Raw genomic sequence first — 13,018 nt, 5'->3', positions numbered from 1 at the left:
ACTTGGCATGGATTCCGGAAGATATTGTAATGTAAAGAACATACAACTAAATAATTTCTTTTTCCAAAAGCAAACGATAAAAATCAAGTCAAGACTCCAGAAGATTTAACAACTTTATCTTAATCTGGCACTAGAAATGCCCTTTGCCAACCTTGAGGACTGAGACGAGTCATATCTTTAAGCTTATTGGTGAGAACTCTGGCCGGCAATGCATGTAGTTCGAAGACTATTGGCATCCCAGGGTTTATGGATTTCATCATTCATCCACGTATATAATCAAATGGGGTATTTAACAAGTGTTTCTGGACAATAATGCAGTATTTTTATGCATTAAAATGATGGAATCGATTCTCTCCTTGGCTAGTCGCTCTCTTTGGTTGTGATCCTTCCCTTCTTGTCCCACTAAACAAGGTGATAGTGCTTAAATAGCTTGCTTTGTCTATAGTTAAACCAAGTTTAAAGGGACCAATTGGAGGGAGGAGGAGTAGTGGGGTGGAAGTTGGCCTGAGATTTCTTAATATAAAGGTACGTTTTATACGACGGCTTTCTGTATTCTAAATAAAATGCATCCAGTATAATCCAGGATTATGTATAAAATACTTTTCTTTTGAGAATGATTATGTATAAAAAATGAAATGATAAGATCTGCATGTATGATCATGAGCTGTTAAGCACTTTGACGTACGGGTCTTATCTCCTTAATCAGACCTAGCTTGTCTATTTCCTTAGTCTCTCTATATTTAGACTTGGAATGAGGTAATGTCGTAAAGAGTCCACTCTACAAGTATAGTCTTAATCTCCTAAATATCTGTCGACTATAATTGACGTCAATGGTTTACAATCTTCATCTTTATCTTCCTTTCCCTTCAGTAGTGCGCGATGGAAAAAGCGAGGTCCGACAACAACAGTATACGGTAATGGCTTTCCTAGAGACATCAAGGTCCCAAATTCCAAGCATGAAGAATACGAGCTGTTTTGGCCACGTATCTCAGCAGGGGCAGAGTCGGAACTCCGGTGACTCAAAAGTAAAGAAAATGAGATTTGCGGGGCATGCCACCTCGCGGGCGAGGAAAGGAATGCGCTGCGGCTAGACTTCTAAACAAGCGAAGAGACGGTTACCGGTGCCACCTCACGGATGAGGGATTACAAGTAAGATCTCTTGTCACCTGTGAATCGATACCCACTGCTAGGGTGAGCAGAGCAACAAATAGGGAAAAAAAGCGAATCAGGAGGGAGTCTGAGAACTAAGGCGAAGTGAACTTAGAACTTAGGGTTTCGAGGATGCTCGAGGACTTGTAATTGTTTTTGTATGATTGATTGTGTGTGTCCTCTTTGATTGTGTTAAGCTCCCTTATATAGCGATCCGTAAGCAATTCGCAGAGACCTAGTTACAACCCATTCGGACTCAGCAATTAGAATTCCACAAGGATACGACCAGCTTGCGAGCCGCGTGATCCGTGCAACACGTGTCCAGAACAGACCTCGCCTAGGTCTCGCTCACCGCCCCGCATCATCTCACTGTAGCGTCGTACGCGAACTCGAACACTAAGCGATCCTATCCCGCGGAGTATTACAGTCCATTTCCAACTCTACCTCGCCATGCACTGTAGAATCCTTCACGAACTGGAACAAAGGATCCCGCGAGGACATCGAATCCCGCGGGGTATCAGAATCCTTGCAAAACTCCAACTCGTGTGTTGCCAGATTTCGCCACCCTTCGTGGGCTTTGCATTAAAAAAGGGGTCACAGGTACTGGCCCAAATGTTATCCAAAACGTACCCCGAGTCTTGAACCAAAAATACCCACTGGGCTCAAACACGAGCACCGATTTGTGGATCGAGGCTCGTAGAGCAAGCTAGTCAATCTACTGCTATAAGGATCCGGAGATGGCATGGTCAGCTCCGAAAGTCACAATTCTCTCATCCTGCTACGGCTGAGATGCTCAGCCTGAGAAGTGTGACCATCGGACGGAGCACGACCTAGAAGTCATTGTCTCCCTTTGTGTTGCAATGTCGCATGCATGGCATATGGTGTTTTTGGTAAAATGAGGAGGGATCGATGCCATAATGAAAATTTGCAGAACACCCGAGTAAGATGTTCGTGGAGCAGTAAAGACATTTTGGCCAGCGAACGACTTACAAATCTCTCTATTATAAGCAACTTATAAAGAAAAGGAACTTCTAGCTAAACTACTTACAATACGTATACACACCATGTTCGTTTTCAGTACAGTACTACAGTTTCGATCACTAAGATTTCACGATCAAACTCTCTAGAAATAGACAGTACGTGTATAGCAAAGGCATATGTTTAACATCTCCAAGGCAGGGAACAACGAATAGAGTACATGATGGTATTGACAACTTGCTTCCCTCTTCCCTCTCTTCCTTCGCGTGGAGAGCAGAGAAAATTGAGGATTGATGGTGATAATTTGTTGTCATATGTACACGTACGTTAGGTCATGTTAATTTACACAGATGAAAATATGACATGAGAGCACTCAATCGTCTTTACATATATGTTGATGTTCGAATTCGATGACTTTGACCTAGTATTATCTGGGTCTTCGGGCCTCCCTTGATTGTATTTCTTTTGGACCTGATCGATCTTCTAGCTTCGACGTCGTTGTTTCTTCTAATTTGTTGGCTGCTGTGAGATCGATCTTGTCTTGACATCTAGTTGCCTATGGGCTTGGCCTGATGTCTAAGGATGGGAGGCGAAGTCGACGCTAATTAAGCTCGATCAAGAGTCAAGACTTCAGATTATATATTAGAACCCTAATTCCATTCAACAAGAAAGATAGGAGTATATTTAAAGTGTAAAATCTCACCATTTTTGAACGCCATTATTAAGCGCAAGACCCTTCAACATGCCAAATCGATCGCGATCAGGCAACTCCGAGTTGGTCGAGAATAATAAATAGAACAGTTCTGCATATATGTTCAACTACTACCGGACTCGATCACTTGTCAAAACTTGAATGCAACTTGCAAAATATATATCCGATTTTTGCAGATACATATAATTGACAGATCTATCGATTCATGTATTCATGTCGTGGAAATTAATACCAAGTCAACTGATTCAAGTTCAAAAAGAAGAAGAAGAAGAAACAAAACCTGGATAAGAATATTAGCTAGGCATGCATGCAGCTGCTGATGATCACAAATGAAAGTCTATCTTCCCAAATGCAGATTGGTTTTCACTAAACAAAATCTAGCTAGCTAGTGATCGATTGTGTGCTAGCTTCAGTGCTTCACAGCAGGGACTAGTGCTTGGTTCATTCATTAATTATATGGTTAATTCCGGCGGATGAATCAATCGAGTACTACTTAGTTCTTGTGATACGTACTAACTACTAACTAACATTTTCAATAAAATGAATGATCGACATCGTTGTCATATTCAATTGGACGTGTTGTAATTTGAGTCTAGCACATGCTTTTGTCTAACAATAATGGAATTCAATTGATAGGATGAGAGATTATAGTATGAGTCCAACCTACGCACACATAGGTAGACTTGTATGCTTACATTCATGCATGCGAAATTTATGAAATGAAGTTGTTGCCCTATTTGTTGTATCTGCAGTTGACTACACACACCTTGCTATCCGGAACCGAATGAATTGAAGGCTGTCGCTCCCTTTTGATGATTAACGGTACTGAAGTTTTATGTTGTGTGCATCAATGTATCTGAAATTATCGATTTTGGTCCAATATATTGGGCTGAAATATAGCTATAAGTTCTTAAGTTTCGACTAATAACTTTGATTAAAAGTTGAATTAACAAGACATGTATACTCTATTTGACATATTCTTTACGGATATATTGATCGCGGTATTCTAAAGGTTATTTAGGTCTAAACACTAATCCGTCGAGGACCCTTTCATAGCAAATTGCAGCCTCTTTTATGGTATAGCAATTAACCAACGTACCCAACATTCAAACGTCTTTATGATGTGGGGATTTGATCACATTTTGATAATGTTCTTGTGGGGTGGCTAATTAAGATATATGTTAAGTCGTTGGGAAATGATACGCATGCAAAACGCTGTTAAGCTGTTTATAAATAGCTGCCTGAGCTAGCTATAGTATTCGATCATAACATTTCGGCAGCTTTAATTAATATTCAGCCATGAACCCTCATTTTGCTTCATTCTGCTTGCAGTCTTGTTTGCTGATCATCATCCTAGTATCAACCTCGACATCCAAGCCAGCATTAGCTTTCTCCATTGCTAGCCTCAGGAACTACCACCAGCTCGACCTCCCGAATAACACAGTCGGCCCTGAAAGCGTTGCATTCGACTGCCGTGGACAAGGACCTTATGTTGGGGTTTCAGATGGTAGAATTCTCAAATGGGAAGAACCTCTCAAGGGATGGACAGAGTTTTCCTACACTTCCCCGAACAGGCAAGCTAGCTAAATGGATCTCATGAGTTTATGATAGGATTAATTACAAAACATTACCCGAATTATGATGTTATTTTCATTTTCATACCTATCAAAAACTACTATTTTCATACCCTAAGTTTCATTATGTTAGCATTTTGATACCCTAACCACTAACATTGTTAAATTTTGATAATATTTAAGAGTGTTTATGTCAATTCATAATATCTTTGTAATTGAAATTAAAAATTGTACATTAAAATTAAATATTTTTCATTGCTGTTTGTTCAAACTCGAGAACACCATTTCTTCAACAAAATCAATGGGTTATTGTGATCATGGACTAAAATATCCATGATATCCTCGATATTTCCTCGAACATTCTATTTTTTACAAGCATATATTAATTTTCATATCTTTATGATATTTTATATTTTATATTTAATATACATGTAACTCCAAAAATATGCATACATAACTTTTATCACTATTGTTGTAAATATTTAATTTTGAAGTTTTTTTAATATTTGATACCTCAAAAAATAAATTATTTTGTTAAAGTAAGGATTAATTACAAAACACCACCCGAACTATGATTCTATTTTCATTTTCATACCTAACTATCAAAAACTTGTATTTTTATATCCGAAGTTTCATTCCGTTAGCATTTTGATACCCTGACCACTAACACCATTAAATTTTGAGGGCATTTTCCTTATTTCAATAAATGTATCATTTTTTATATTTACTTTAACAAAATAATTTATTTTTTGAGGTTATCAAATACAAATAGAACAATTTACTTTAGCAAAAATATTCAAAAAAAAAAACTCCAAAATTAAATATTTATTTTTGCAACAATAGTGATAAAAGTTAGTAGAACTCTTATATGTATATATATTTTTGGAGTTACATGTTAAGCAAAACAAAATGAATAAATAAATTATATCAAGAAAATATTGAATATCAATGAAAATTTTATAAAATTTTATATAAACATGGTATATTCAACTAAAAATGGATTAATTATAAAATATTGGAAAAATATGAAAATTAATATAGATGCTTGTAAAAAACAAAAAATTTGAGAAAATATCGAGGATATTTTAGTCAGTGATCACAATAACTCATTGATTTGGGTGAAGAAAAGGTGTTCTCGAGTTTGAACAATAGTAATGAAAGATATTTAATTTTAATAACAATTTAATGTATAATTTTGAATTTCAATTATAAAGATATCATGAATTGACATAAACGCCTTTGACTATTATCAAAATTTAACGGTGTTAGTGGTCAGGGTATCAAAATGCTAACAGAATGAAACTTAAGGTACAAAAATACAAGTTTTTGATAGTTAGGTATGAAAATGAAAATAACATCATAGTTCGGGTGATGTTTTATAATTAATTCTTAAAGTAAATGTAAAAAATGATACATTTATTGAAATGACGAAAAAGCCCTCAAAATTTAACAATGTTAGTGGTCAAGGTATCAAAATGCTGACGGAATGAAAGTTAGGGTATGCAAATGCAAGATTTTGATAGTTTGGTATGAAAATGAAAATAACATCATAGTTCGGGTGGTGTTTTGTAATTAATTTTTTATGATACTACATACATTGCTTGGTTAGTACGTACTTGCATTAAGCTGTCTTTAAGCTAAGCATGCATCTATTGGAGAACGGAGAGTGATCGTTTTGTTGATTCAATCAGGCAGAGGAAACTATGCGATGGCTCAACCAACAAGTTTAATGAACCGATATGCGGAAGGCCTCTAGGTCTGAAGTTTAACCCCACAACGTGTGAGCTCTATATTGCAGACGCCTATTTTGGGCTCCTGAAGACGGGGCCAAATGGTGGCCGTCCTCATCAACTTGCAAGTTCTGCAGGAGGAGTCCCCTTCCATTTCTTAAATGCTTTGGACGTTGATAACGAATCTGGAATGGTATACTTTACAGATACTAGCCTTATTTTCCAAAGAAGGTATTGTATATATATATATATATATATATGCATGCTTAACTCCTTGTTTCTTTTCATCTCTGTGTTCATTTCATAACTCGCAAGATTAGTTGTAGGAATCTAATATAACTTCTTCTTAATTTTCTTTTATCATGTCATAGTGTTTGGATACTGTCCATCATCTCCGCTGACAGAACTGGAAGGTTGATGCAATACGACCCTAGAACAAAGAAGGCGACTGTGTTGCTCAAGGGATTAGCATTTCCAGATGGTGTGGCTTTAAGTAAGGACAAATCTTTCCTCCTCTTAATCGAAACCGGGACGCTGAAGATCCTCAGGTTGTGGCTTCGAGGACCCAAAGCTAATACCTTGGAACTCTTTGCTCAGCTAGTCGGGTTCCCAGATAACATCAAGAGAAATGACAATGGAGAATTCTGGGTTGCGATCAACAACGGGGTAGGAGGATCAATATCTGCGACTCTGCTAGGAGATCCTGTAGGAGCAAAGTTTGATGAGGATGGAAACGTTTTGGAGGTGTTGGATGGAAAAGATAGTGCTGCAGCCTTGCTTCAGTCTGTTAGTGAAGTTGAAGAACACAACGGAATGCTGTGGATTGGATCGGCGCAGAATTCATATGTTGGTGTAGGCTTGTATTAATCAACTAGATATGTACTACTAGTACTAGCGTGCATGTTGCCATGTTGGTTGTTACATAAACCAGCTCATCATACAGTTAAGCAAGCATAAGCAGTGTGGAAGATTCTTGTTTAATTAACAACAATCTCCAACAAATTAAGAGGCGCTATAGGTGATTTTCCTATTACATTTATGTACTTGATATGATTATGGCTTCGGTATTTCTTGGAGTGTACGTTTTGCTTCATATTACTGTAACACACTCATGGACGACCGTTTAAACGATCTGGTTTGACTAAGACCTTCTCCAAGCAGGTTCTATAATTTGTCAAAACTCATCTCCAGCAAGCAGAATAAAACGTAACTCCAAGTTTAATGTAAGTTCAAACCTAAACTTTTTGCAGCCTTCCGCTGGAGCCTGGAAATGGCCTCAGGCATATGTATCCATGTAGCCATGTTAGGCAGCCTTAATCTCCATATCTCCAGTAAGTTTCAAACCTTCTATGTATCCATGTAGCTAGGTTAGGCAACCATCATCTCCAATAAGTTTCAAAACTTCAGCTGGGAAAATCAATTGCCTAACCTATATAAATATGGCCGGATACATATGCCTAAGACCCTTATAAAAAAACAATGTATGCACAGAGTGAACACTGGCTCCGAAAGACAAAACAATGATCAATAAGGTCAATTGATTGAGTTTTTTTTTTGTTTTTAACTTTTTTTTTAACGATCAATAGGAAAAACGAGTGTGTACATATAACATATTAGCTAGATTGATTCATAACCTAAAAAAAGTAGTGCTAGAGGACCTTAATAAGACCTCATATTTATGATTTTAATCCTATGTGGCATGTTATGTCACTTAGATTAGGAATCATGTAACGGCTCTATTAGGTTGTTATCTTTTTAGTTGGCTTGTGTTCATATATTGTTAGGGACATAATTGTTGTTTTTAAGTCCTTTCTTTAGGTTTATCAAGTCTGATAATTCATCCGCACCTCACTGAGGCCTAGAGATAATTAAGCAGGGTACGTGATCCTTGGCCACGTTTTTGACCTTTTGCCCAGCTACTTATATGCCGTAATACACTAAAAGTTGACCCCTTGATTAGGCATCTTATGAAATCAGTTTCAAATTTATTTGTTTTGGAAAATTCTAGTATATCATATGTTATAACATGTCTCACACAATGTGTGGCTATTATTGACTGAATAAACAACTAAATGACAATGTAATAACCATTTACCCCTTTAAAAGCTCTCATATATCATACAATTAGACACATTTGTAATAGGCATGTCATATCATATGGTACGATAGACAATCCCATTTGTTTTTCGTTTCCTATATTTGCTGCAATCACCACACCATCTTCTCCTCCAAGTAGCTAGGCTCGTCTTACAAATTTGGCTCTTCTAGACTACAAGTACACTTTTTCTACACGAATATGACTACTCACAAGTCTAACAATACATATACGTACGTACACACTTTGCCACCTTGGCAACTCGATCTGTAATTAAGTGGAAATACAGCATGTACAAATCAGATCTGAGAAAGCCATGAATCCACATTTTCTTTGACCCTACTTGTTCTTAGTTTCGTTGATCCTAGCATCATCCACACCAGCAGCAACTTTCTCTGTTGTCGACCTCACAAATTACCATAAAATCGAGCTCCCAAAAGGCGCAGTTGGACCCGAAAGCGTTGCATTCGACTGCTCTGGAAAAGGGCCTTATGTTGGAGTTTCAGATGGAAGAATTCTCAAATGGCAAGGGCCTCTCTGGGGCTGGACGGAGTACGCCTTCACCTCCCCAACCAGGCAAGCTACTAGTACTGGTTATCATCTATCTGACTTCTTTTTTCTTTTAAGTTATATCCCCCCAGCTTCTTCTGCATTTTGTCTTTCACATATTCACAAGAAGACTTTTGTATATATGACTACTTTATACAAGCAATTGGGATTTGTTTATGTAAGTCCACTGCTATACTTAGCTGGTTAATTGGGTTGTTTGGCGTTAAGATATAGAATTTGAGATATTAACATATATATATATATATATATATATATATATATATCTGCACTAAGGCCAATCGATATTAGATTGAGAGACAAAAAAAAAAAATAAAGGGGGACATTCAAGTTAAGTCTAGAAACAAATTAGACAAGGGGATCCGATGAGCGAGCGGGCCAGGGAGCTCCGGTGGTAGATCCTTTCATCTTCGGGTTTGAGGGTGAGACTTACTCTTTAAATGTCCGTCTCTTTTGAAGAACTAATATTGCCTCATCTATTACTTAATTATTTTTTGAATATTTGGTCTAGGAAAAACTAAATGATTGACATTAGTTTACAACTTTGTATTGATCAACCAGGCAAAGGGAAATATGTGATGGTTCAACCGATAATATGACTGAACCAACATGTGGAAGGCCGTTAGGTTTGAAGTTCAACCCAAAAACTTGTGAACTCTATATTGCAGATGCCTACTTCGGGCTCTTGAAAATAGATCGCAATGGTGGTCATCCTCAACAACTTGCCACTTCCCTACATGAGGTCCCTTTCCGTTTTACGAATGCTCTGGACATTGATAGTGAAACTGGAATTGTTTATTTTACAGACACCAGCACAGTTTACCAAAGAAGGTACTACATATATTTACATCAAATTATTGATATTAATTAAGCATCCACATCTGACGCAGTTGAAAGTTATTTTCTTTTCTGTTTAGCTTGCTTACATTTTTCCTTGTCTTCTCATCATGGTCAATGCCACATTAAGGTTGTGGCCTTTGTCAATTTCCACCGGTGACAAAACCGGGAGGTTATTGCAATACGACCCTTGTACAAAGTGTTGGTATTCAGGCTTTCAATCTAACACCAACTATAATGGGTGATAAGTTTACAAACAAATCACACCACACTCTCACTCACACTTTAAAGAAAGAAGCAAGAACAACAAAGCAAAGGAATAGAGAAATTGAAAACTATCTACTTCTCTTATTGATGAACTCTTCAATGAGTTGATTGGGATGATACAATAAGTACTAGCTGATTCCTTATATAGGAATTCTAACAAAACATAGTAGACAAAGCAATGAATGCAATGTCTTGACTTATTACACCATGCATATGAGAAAGCAACAAACATGCAGAACTTATTCAACCAAAATGGCCTAGCTATATCTATAGTATGCAATAGCTAATAGGTAGAAGAAGTAAAACGTGATTGCCATCTAGATGGCCTCCACAAGAACAGTAACATCATTTATTTGATTTGCAACTTCAACACAAAGAAGGTGACTGTGTTGCTCGATAACTTGGCATTTGCAAATGGTGTGGCTCTAAGCAAGGACAGTTCTTTCCTCCTGGTAGCCGAAACTCCCACGTTCAAAATCTTCAAGCTTTGGCTTCGAGGATCCAAAGATGGCGATGTGGAACTCTTCACTCAAATGAAACGACCAGCCGATAACATTAAGAGAACTGACAATGGTGAATTTTGGGTTGCAGTGAATAGTCTAAGACAGTACCAGACTTCTCCAGAATATTGGTTGACGAAAGATCCGGTGGGAGTAAAGTTTGATGAACAAGGAAACGTTGTGGAGGTGTTGGATGGAGAGGGTGGTTCGACGCTTTAGTCTATTAGCGAGGTTGAGGAACACAACGGTAAGTTGTGGATTGGATCAGTAGTAAAAGCCTATGTTGGTGTTATCAATATGGATAATCCAAATGTACTCGATCTTTAAGCAATCTCATTCTACGTATATATGGAACCTCATTTATACTAAGATGAGTTCAATGAAAAAACATCGACGCATTACTAGCTTGTTGGCGTCCATCAAGCTACTAACTGTGAGAAATCTGATCATGGTGAAAAAGATAAGCCCTAAGCTAAAGAAAGAAGAAATAGTGGATGGAGTCATGAAGACGAAGAAGAGAAAGTTCTTCTATTATGAAACCCTAATGAAACTTGCCAGTAATTATTGTATATACTTGTATATAACTGAAGATACAGTTGTAATTTCTGTGAAGTCATACGCACGTAACTACGTTAGCTCAAACATTTTCATATTGAAATCCTAAAGTGGTTTGATATATAGAAGTTTACTTAAAAGTTTGCTTGTTTAATTGTTTAGTGATTTGCAGCCTTCTGGCATGGACAAAGCATGTTAGCATTGTCATCCTGTCATAATTCTTTAGCCCTTAAAGATTAAGTGGCTATTTGAATGGTTAGCCTCTATATATCCAAGTTTTGATTGAACCATTCAATATTACCGACGACTTTGGCATCTACAACACAACACCATCTATACGATCTGTATATAAGCTAGAGAAAACCAGACCCTGAAGCGATCTTCAATCAGATCGATCTGAGAGAGCCACATTCTGTACGTTTCATCATTCAAGAAAATCTTCATAGCTAGCCATGAAGCCACATTTTCTTTCACTCTCCTTGTTATTGTTTTCGTTGATCCTAGCATCATCCACACCAGCCACAACTTTCTCTGTTGTCGACCTGACAAAATACCATCAAATCGAGCTCCCAAGTAGCATCGTTGGTCCTGAGAGCGTTGCATTCGATTGCGCCGGAAAAGGGCCTTATGTTGGAGTTTCAGATGGAAGAATTCTCAAATGGCAAGGGCCTCACCGGGGCTGGAAGGAGTTTGCCTTCACCTCCCCAACCAGGCAAGCTACCTACTAGTTACAATCTAGTTGACCATTTTTTCTTTAAGATACTTCTTTTGCGTATATGACTGCTCTATGTATGAAAGTCCACTAGCTGGTTGGTTGTTGGTCAGTTGCAAATATTAGGGTTGAGATAGAAATTGAGATAATTATAACATGTATGAAAAATTCTAAACTGTCAATTGAAGTCTCTACAATGCATGACAAAGTTATAAAGTGATGTTTTAGACTTGAGAGCAAGAACAAAATAAATGATGTGTCAAATGTAGAACATTCACCTTCGAGTTAAGCGTGATACATACTTGCGTTGTAAATGGTCGGTCTCCGAGTAACTAGTTAGTTATCTTTTTAAAATAATTTGGGTTAGGAAAAACCGAATGATTGACATTAATTTACAACTTTGTATTAATTAATCAGGCAAAGGAAAATATGTGATCGTTCAACCGATAATGCGACTGAACCAATATGTGGAAGGCCACTAGGTCTGAAGTTCCACCCAAAAACTTGTGAACTCTATATTGCAGATGCCTACTTCGGGATCTTGAAGATAGGTCGCAATGGTGGTCATCCTCAACAACTTGCCACTTCCCTAAACGGAGTCCCTTTCCGTTTTACGAATGCTCTGGAGATTGATAGTCACACTGGAATTGTCTATTTTACAGACACCAGCACAATTTTCCAAAGAAGGTACGTACTTACCTTCGATGTAGTTGAAAGTTCTTTTGTTTTCTCTTTTACTTGCTTACACTTTTTTTGTTTGTCTGCACGACATGACCAATGCCAAATTAAGGTTTTGGCCTTTGTCAATTGCCACCGGTGACAAAACCGGGAGGTTATTGCAATATGACCCTTGTACAAAGAAGGTGACTGTGTTGCTCGATAAGTTGGCCTTTGCAAATGGTGTGGCTCTAAGCAAGGACAGTTCTTTCCTCCTAGTAGCCGAATCTGCGACATCCAAAATCTTCAAGCTTTGGCTTCGAGGACCCAATGCCGGTGATGTAGAACTCTTTACTCAACTGAAAAGGCCAGCCGATAACATTAAGAGAACCGACAATGGTGAATTTTGGGTTGCACTAAATAGTCGAAGAGCATTACAGGGAAACCAGACTTCTTCAGCATTTTGGTTGACGAAAGATCCGGTGGGAGTGAAGTTTGATGAGCAAGGAAACATTGTGAAAGTTTTGGATGGAGAGGGTGGTCCGACGCTGGAGTCTGTGAGTGAGGTTGAAGAACACAATGGAAAGTTGTGGATTGGATCAGTAGTGAAGCCCTATGTCGGTGTGTTGCGACTTGTTAGTACATTATAATTCCATCGATCATTGTAGAAGGGTTCTATTTTTAT

At 37.8% G+C, this 13,018-nt stretch overlaps 3 protein-coding genes across 3 annotated transcripts; all 3 read left to right on the top strand.

Moving 5' to 3' along the window:
* Positions 1-4,138: 4,138 nt before the first annotated feature.
* Positions 4,139-7,112, top strand: LOC101296200 (strictosidine synthase-like). The gene is made up of 3 exons (XM_004298280.1): positions 4,139-4,413; positions 6,105-6,374; positions 6,515-7,112. Exons 1-3 carry the CDS (start codon positions 4,139-4,141, stop codon positions 7,008-7,010), a joined length of 1,041 nt encoding a protein of 346 aa, XP_004298328.1. The 3' UTR covers positions 7,011-7,112.
* Positions 7,113-9,400: 2,288 nt separating this feature from the next.
* On the top strand, positions 9,401-10,628 carry LOC101295910 (strictosidine synthase-like). The gene is made up of 2 exons (XM_004298279.1): positions 9,401-9,598; positions 10,200-10,628. The coding sequence occupies exons 1-2, from the start codon at positions 9,401-9,403 to the stop codon at positions 10,626-10,628; spliced, it is 627 nt and encodes a 208-aa protein (XP_004298327.1).
* A 632-nt stretch (positions 10,629-11,260) lies between these two features.
* On the top strand, positions 11,261-12,983 carry LOC101295620 (strictosidine synthase-like). Its single transcript, XM_004298278.1, has 3 exons — positions 11,261-11,676; positions 12,100-12,363; positions 12,467-12,983. The coding sequence occupies exons 1-3, from the start codon at positions 11,417-11,419 to the stop codon at positions 12,981-12,983; spliced, it is 1,041 nt and encodes a 346-aa protein (XP_004298326.1). The 5' UTR covers positions 11,261-11,416.
* The last annotated feature ends 35 nt before the right edge of the window (positions 12,984-13,018 follow it).

Source organism: Fragaria vesca, linkage group LG4 (genome assembly GCF_000184155.1).
Source record: "Fragaria vesca subsp. vesca linkage group LG4, FraVesHawaii_1.0, whole genome shotgun sequence".
Classification (NCBI taxonomy): Eukaryota; Viridiplantae; Streptophyta; class Magnoliopsida; order Rosales; family Rosaceae; genus Fragaria; species Fragaria vesca.
Note: the sequence above shows the minus strand (reverse complement) of the source record. Positions and strands in the feature narration are given on the sequence as shown.

Excerpts from the sequence above, each read along its gene's own strand:
- LOC101296200 (XM_004298280.1), top strand. The coding sequence starts at position 4,139 with ATGAACCCTCATTTTGCTTCATTCTGCTTGCAGTCTTGTTTGCTGATC. Across the intron at positions 4,414-6,104 it reads TCCTACACTTCCCCGAACAG|GCAGAGGAAACTATGCGATG; the intron begins GCAAGCTAGCTA and ends TGATTCAATCAG. Across the intron at positions 6,375-6,514 it reads AGCCTTATTTTCCAAAGAAG|TGTTTGGATACTGTCCATCA; the intron begins GTATTGTATATA and ends ATCATGTCATAG.
- LOC101295910 (XM_004298279.1), top strand. The coding sequence starts at position 9,401 with ATGACTGAACCAACATGTGGAAGGCCGTTAGGTTTGAAGTTCAACCCA. Across the intron at positions 9,599-10,199 it reads TTGATAGTGAAACTGGAATT|GTAGAAGAAGTAAAACGTGA; the intron begins GTTTATTTTACA and ends AATAGCTAATAG.
- LOC101295620 (XM_004298278.1), top strand. The coding sequence starts at position 11,417 with ATGAAGCCACATTTTCTTTCACTCTCCTTGTTATTGTTTTCGTTGATC. Across the intron at positions 11,677-12,099 it reads GCCTTCACCTCCCCAACCAG|GAAAATATGTGATCGTTCAA; the intron begins GCAAGCTACCTA and ends AATCAGGCAAAG. Across the intron at positions 12,364-12,466 it reads AGCACAATTTTCCAAAGAAG|GTTTTGGCCTTTGTCAATTG; the intron begins GTACGTACTTAC and ends TGCCAAATTAAG.